The sequence below is a fragment of the Coregonus lavaretus genome, assembly GCF_964263955.1.
Source record: "Coregonus lavaretus genome assembly, chromosome: 30".
Taxonomy (NCBI): domain Eukaryota; kingdom Metazoa; phylum Chordata; class Actinopteri; order Salmoniformes; family Salmonidae; genus Coregonus; species Coregonus lavaretus.
This window is the reverse complement of record NC_140017.1, coordinates 31,699,142-31,706,375: the sequence shown is the minus strand read 5'-3', so window position 1 is coordinate 31,706,375 and position 7,234 is coordinate 31,699,142. Positions and strand designations below refer to the sequence as shown.

General features: G+C 47.1%; 1 protein-coding gene across 1 annotated transcript; it reads right to left on the bottom strand.

Moving 5' to 3' along the window:
- Positions 1-263: 263 nt before the first annotated feature.
- On the bottom strand, positions 264-1,593 carry LOC311105645 (zinc finger MYM-type protein 1-like). Its single transcript, XM_084147853.1, has 2 exons — positions 1,491-1,593; positions 264-1,298 (listed from the first exon to the last, which is right to left on the bottom strand). Exons 1-2 carry the CDS (start codon positions 1,527-1,529, stop codon positions 771-773), a joined length of 567 nt encoding a protein of 188 aa, XP_084003979.1. The 5' UTR covers positions 1,530-1,593; the 3' UTR covers positions 264-770.
- Positions 1,594-7,234: the final 5,641 nt, after the last annotated feature.

The window sequence follows — 7,234 nt, the reverse complement described above, 5'->3', positions numbered from 1 at the left end:
ATAAAATAAAATTGATTGATTGATTGATTTAGCCTCCCACAGAAAGTTATTGGACAACTCCCGTTACATCCTGTTTGACTACAGTACCAGTCAAAAGTTTGGACACACCTACTCATTCAAGGGTTTTTCTTAATTTTTTACTATTTTTAACATTGTAGACAGTGGCGGCTGGTGAAAAATATTCTCGGTGGGGCTGTGCCATACTTTTTTTTTCCTGTAACCATCGCGATATATTTTAACACAAACTGCAGGACAGCAGTGCTCAGTGAAACATTCAGTAATTATTTAATGCCAATATTAAAAAGTTGAGGCATTCTTACACAAAAACATATTACACAAACCCAAGCCTTTCATTTGCATTTAAAGTGAACTTTTCACCATTGGTAGTAAACAGGCAACGCAACAGGCATGCTGTCAGAACAGAGTGGAAAGTGGACAATAACATGAAATTATTATAAAGTTTATAGGAAATCTTACACTGTATAAAAGGATGTATAATATAGAAATGGATATCAAGTGGATGAACTCAAACCTTTGACTGGAAGAATAGCATACAGTATTTTATGATCATACTAAATGTGACTAATTGTTAATGTGCTCCAGAACTGCAACAATTAATTGATACAAAACAACATATATACAGTAATATTAGCAAAGACACTATTAAGACTTTCTAGAGTACCATATATAACTGGATTTTTTATGCTAAGGTCAACTATATACAAAGAAACATGCGGCCAGAGCTGCTCTGTGTGTGTGTGTCTGTCATCTTATTTGTACAGGAATTTTGCCCGTCTGTCCTTCTGAGTGGCAAACCTCTCAATGACCCTTTGATTAAAGTCAGGAATGTCCCTGACAAGTTTCTTCTCCATGGAGAGCATGGCCAGAGCGTTCAGGCGATCCTGTGTCATGCTGTTTCTCAGGAAGGTCTTGATCCTTTTCAGTGTAGAGAAGCACCTTTCTGACTCAGCAGTTGTCATGGGTGTGGTGATGAGGATCTTGAGGAGGCTGGCAGTCTCTGTGAAAGTGCTCTGAAGGTTGTTCTCCATGAAGAACTGGTACAGGGGCACTGCACCACTACAAGCCTTGAACTCACTGTTCTCATAGATGAGGGACAGTTCGGTTTTGAGCTTGGCCTTGTTCAACATGGGGTACGCCTCCACGGTTGTTTCAAGCGCTGTATCGGGGAACTTCACACTGTGTTGTGGGAACAACTCTCCGTGCAATAGTGTTGCGCTGATGAGGTGCTGGGTGAAGGAGAACCTCTCTTTGGCATGACTCAGGATGGTATCACATACCTGTAAAAGATACATCATCAGCTTTAATTTGCAATTAAGCTATTTTGATGCAAGTGATCCTGACTGACACATGCCTATGTCCAACTCAAGTATATGATTACCAAGGTGCTGATTGTTCAGGGTTTTGGCTACATACTACCAGGCCTGAAAAAAGTTCTAGGGGGAAACACTGACAATTACATCACAACTTACCTCTATAGCCAACCTCTGTTGTTCTCCTGGTCCCAGCATCCTCCGTCGCTTGATGGGCTGTTGCTGCTCGTCAGATGCGCTGTCCCCACACAAAGAGGGAATTGAGGCCCTGGGTCCAAAAAATAAAGTTTAATTTGATAACTTGCAATCAGACTTCTTAACTCACTGTAATTCCCCCTCAACACACAACCAGTGACTTTTATATATATATATATATATATATATATATATATAGACAGACAGACAGACAGACAGACAGACAGACAGATAGTGTGTATATACACACAAACTATGTCTAGTAACTGCTTTTAACCTGTGATGTACATAATTAACTGATGTTATTACGTTTTAAAGCCTTTTTCTATTACATTTGTGAGAGGGATGCAACATCATTTTGTTCTGCTGTGCACTTAGCAATAAAGTTAATCTTCAATAACAACTAGGCCTCTTCTAGAAATTGACCTGGTGGACACCTGAATAATTATTACAAACTGTGTAGTACTTTCCTGCATTATTATCAACGTCTGATTGTGTCTTCTCTTTCCTTTTAAAATACTAAAACAAATATAATTGTGACGGCTCTATGATAATCACTCACTTTGATGACCAGACACATTTAGGCTTTTAAACTGTTGTAAGTGAACTATTCATCTTTCTAACAACATCTTTATCAGCCAATAGTAAATATAGTTATTTACCTGATTGTTAGCATGCTGTCTGTGAACCTCTGGACAAGTGCTTTAATGAAGACAGGGTCGATGTTCCTCTTCTGCAGCTGGCTGAAAAGCATGTCCACATTTGGCATGATCTTGTGGAACAGTGCCAGGAAAAAACAGAAAGCCTCGTCTTCGAGCATCCTCACAAAGCCCCCCGCCTCTCTGACAGTCGGGGCATCAAAGTTCCCAGAGTCTCTGATGGTCTGGAAACACGTTAGGAGGTCATCCCTGTACTCGTACACAGTGTTTACAGCGCGACTGTGGAAGTTCCACCGTGTTGTAGAGGCTCTGGGGAGTCTATGCGGAACCACTTCGTCAAGCACGGTGGTTCGCTTGGGAGACCTGGAGAAGAAAGCAGAAAATCCTGCAAGGTCGGAAAAGAAAGTGCCGATCCTGGGGATGCGTGAAGTAGCCTGCTGCATGATGAGGTTCAGTTGATGTGCATAGCAGTGGACGTAGTGCGCATTTTCGTACACATCCACTATTTTACGCTGCACTCCGCCGGTGGCTCCCCTCATCACACTTGCTTCGTCGTAAGCCTGGGCAATAAGTTTGGCCTTTTGTCCATGTGAGAGTATGGTGCTGAGCCTCTCCAGCAGCGCTGTAGCGATGGTGTCGGCGGTTGCGTTCTCGATCAAAATGAACTCGAAAAAACGCTCTTGGACGTTACTTTTAGCATCGATGTAGCGTATCACAAGCACCAACTGGCAGTGGGTGGAAACGTCAGTCGTCTCGTCAGCTTGAATGGCGATAAAATCAGCACTCTTTACTTCCTCCAGGATGTAATCCTTAAGCACTGACAGCATACAGTCCAACAGCTCGTTCTGTATCGTCTTTGACGTGCCCTTAAAAACGGTAGCTGTCTTCAGGTGCTCCTCCAGCACACTGTCGAGGGAGGCAACAAAATCCACTAAGCCCCGGAAAATGCCGGGGTTGTCCGAGGAGTCAGTCTCCTCGTGCCCACGCAAGGCCAACTCAAAAGCCCCACAGAACTTCACACAATCGATAATTTTGGATAGAATGTGCCTGTTTTTATCCACCTCCTCATTGTGTTTCCTCACCGCAATCCTGTGGCCGTCATCCAGCTGCGTAGCAATGTTCACCCTTCCTAATACAGCTAGCTTTACAGAGTTGTCCATGTGTGCCCTGGTGTTCTCATGTTTCTTTACCTTCTCTGACAGGTGCTTCATATCCCTCACTCCGGTACCTGTCCATGCTGAATCTGACCCCGTCGTTTTAAAAAGCAAGCACGGAAAGCAAAATAAAGCATTAGCATCAGTGCACCCAGCTAGCCAAGCCTTCCTGGTGTACCAGCTACGGGAGAAGCCGCGCATATACTGCTTCCCTTTCTCGCTAGCCTGCTGTCTGATTGAGAGGTCAGGTTGATCTGGGCCCAGCTCTTTCACCCGAACTTTCTCTGACAAAGTTCTCCTCTCAAACGGATCTTGGAGGAGAGATTTCACCGAGTTAGGGTTGGGTCTTGGAGGAGTAACGTTTGCGCTCGCCATTGTCGTCTAGTAAAAATGGCGCCACTGGAGCCCGGTCCTTATTTTATCAGGGGCGAGCTTGGGGCGATAAAATAATCGCCCTCCTTGGATTCGATTTAAGATCGCTGATTGGCTACATTTTATGTCATACATTCATATCTTAAATTAGCAATTGGCTTAACTGCTACGTAGACCCGCCTCCTCGGGGCACTTTCTGTATCGCCCAGAGCTGACGAGGCGTTTGACAGGCAGAGGAAAGGTTGCGAATATGATTTTCTATCATATCTTACACATATTACTGTGTGCATTCCATATTTCAAACACACAAATATTGACATACTGATGTTTTTATTATTATTATTATTATTATTATTTTTATTTTATTTTATTTTTTAAAATAATTTTATTTAAGGGGGCGGCGCCCTAGCGCCCTCTATCGGCCAGCCGCCACTGATTGTAGAATAATAGTGGACTGGAGATGCGCACCACTGGATACACGCACTAATCCGGAGTGGAGCCGCTGACCGGAGCTGGACTGGGCTCCAGAGTGGAACCGCTGACCGGAGCTGGACTGGGCACCGGTGGAGCGGACTGCTCTGGCTCCGGAGTGGTTCCGTTGACCAGAGCTGGACCGGGAACACGCATCACTGGTCTGGTGCGAGGAGCAGGCACGGGTCGTGCCGGACTGGAGACACGCACCACTGGTTTGGTGCGAGGTGCAGGCACGGGCCGTGCCGGACTGGATACGCGCACCACTGGTTTGGTGCGGGGAGCAGGTACGGGGCGTATCGGGCTGGCGACAGGCACCACTGGTTTGGTGCGAGGAGCTGGCACGGGCCGTACCGGACTGGATACGCGCACCACTGGTTTGGTGCGGGGAGCATGTACGGGGCTTATCAGGCTGGCGACAGGCACCACTGGTTTGGTGCGAGGAGCTGGCACGGGCCGTACCGGACTGGATACGCGCACCACTGGTTTGGTGCGGGGAGCAGGTACGGGGCGTACCGGACTGTGGAGGCGCAATGGAGGTCTGGAGCATAGAGATGGCACAACCCGTCCTGGCTGGATGCCCACTTCTGCACAGTACGTGTGTGGCGTTAGCACAGGACGCACTGGGCTGTGCACGTGCACTGGCGACACAGTATGTAGAACCGGCGGAGGATATGCTGGACCGAGGAGGCGTAATGGAGACCAGGAGCGTTGAGCCGGCACAACCCGTCCTGGCTGGATGCCCATTTTCGCACGGCACGTGCGTGGCGCTAGCACAGGACGCAACGGATTGTGCCGGCGCACTGGCGACACAGTGCGTAGCTCCGCATAACACAGAGCCTGCACGGTCACACACTTCCTAGCGTGAGTACGAAGAGTTGGCTCTGCTCTGAACCCTGGCTCCGCCAACCACCCCGTGTGCCCCCCCGCCAAAAAAAACATTTTCTTGGGGCTGCTTCTCGGGCTTTCTTCGTGACCGCGTCCTCTTGGGTCGCCGTTTCTCATCTCCTGCCTGGGCTTCCTCCTTCGCCCAGGGTCCTCTATCGGCTACTCTCATCCCTTTCAGGGCCTCCATATGCTTGGCCAGATCCTCTCTTATCTCCCCCAAGTCCATGATCTCTGCTCCACTACCTGTGTCCAGGGTGTCTGCTGCTCCTGGGCATGCTGCTTGGTCCGTGTTTGGTGGGATCTTCTGTCACGATCGTTGAGGAACGGGTCAGACCAAGGTGCAGCGTGATATGCGTACATGTTTATTTGAACTGATAAACACTCGACAAAAACAACAAAAGGCAACGTAACGTGACACTTACTATGGCTAAAACACATACAAGCCAAACAAGAGTATGAACAAGATCCCACAACTAAGGTAGGCAACCAGGCTACTTAAGTATTTTCCCCAATCAGAAACAACGAGCGACAGCTGCCTCTGATTGGGAATCACACCCAGCCAAACATAGAAGTACAAGTACTAGAAAGTCCACATAGAAATTCCCACACATAATATTCACACCCTGACTCACCAACTAGCCAACTCTATGTCAGGGCATGACAAGATTAGACTACTACAATGCTCTACCCTCCGGCTACCCGGATAAAGCACTAAATAAACTTCAGTTAGTGCTAAACACGGCTGCTAGAATCTTGACTAGAACCAAAATCATTGATCATATTACTCCAGTGCTAGCCTGTGTACACTGGCTTCCTGTTAAGGCTAGGGCTGATTTCAAGGGTTTACTGCTAACCTACAAAGCATTACATGGACTTGCTCCTGCCGTACATACCTACACGTATGCTATGGTCACAAGACGCAGTCCTCCTTACTGTTCCTAGAATTTCTAAGGAAACAGCTGGAGGCAGGGCTTTCTCCAATAGAGCTAAATTTTTATGGAATGGTCTGCTTATCCATGTGAGAGACGCAGACTCAGTCTTGACCTTTAAGTCTTTACTGAAGACTCATCTCTTCAGTAGGTCCTATGATTGAGTGTAGTCTGGCCCAGGGGTACGAAGGTGAACAGCAAGGCACTGGAGTGACGAACCGCCCTTGCTGTCTCTGCCTGGCTGGCTCCCCTCTCTCATTTACATTTACGTCATTTAGCAGACACTCTTATCCAGAGCGACTTACAGTTAGTGAGCGCATACATTTTTCATACTAGCCCCCCGTGGGAAACGAACCCACATACCTGGCGTTGCAAGCGCCATGCTCTACCAACTGAGCTACAGGGGACTCTCTACTGGGATTCTCTGCCTCTGACCCTATTACGGGGGCTGAGTCACTGGCTTAGTAGTGCTCTTCCATGCCGGATATATCCGTTTTAGGCTACTGGAATTCTTTGCAAAAAATCACCTGCCCAATGGCAGGTTCAACTTGCGCGACTGCTCAGTTCACGTGCCCCAGGCATTAGGGCAACCCTTAATGTCAGTCCTTGGGCTGTTGTATTTATTGATAGTAGTACTCAGGGGCTGAGTCACGGACAGATCCATCTGTATCAGGGAAACTACATTGCATTTAGGATAACATCCTTCTGTAGCAGATGGGCATGTGTGAAACTCACTCCTCAGCCTGAAGTGTCCCTACTTGTGTTGCTGAATAGCTAGCTTTAGTGGCACGACTGGGTAAGAAGCTTTAGGAGGGTGGTTACGTGTGTTTGTGAAGCAGAGCTCCTGGGTAGAGGCTACTAGAACCCCACCTCAGAGATCCACTGGAATGTCCCAGCTCTTTTGGAGGCCATTCTGAGTGGTGATTGATGTAAATTAATGATTCTTTATTGATGATGACTATGGAGTACAATTATCGTGACGTTCTATAGCCTACATGTACCTCGAAATGAACGCATGCACATCAGATCTCTACTGGAATGACCCATTTCTATTGGATACCATTTTGAATGAAAAGGTTTCTATTATCTTAGCTGTGCTTCCTCTTGCCCAGTAGTCATTGCAAATGATAATTGGTTTCCAGTTGACCAACTAGGCAGGAAATGGATTCCCCAGTGTCTGCTGTGATGTTAAAAGCAGGATGTACAGCATCCTCTAAAACTAGACCCTAAAGAGC

Bases quoted from the DNA above. Each gene is read 5' to 3' on its own strand.
- LOC311105645 (XM_084147853.1), bottom strand. From the start codon at position 1,529: ATGCTGGGACCAGGAGAACAACAGAGGTTGGCTATAGAG. The intron at 1,299-1,490 runs GTAAGTTGTGAT...TATCTTTTACAG, and splicing joins AACAGAGGTTGGCTATAGAG to GTATGTGATACCATCCTGAG.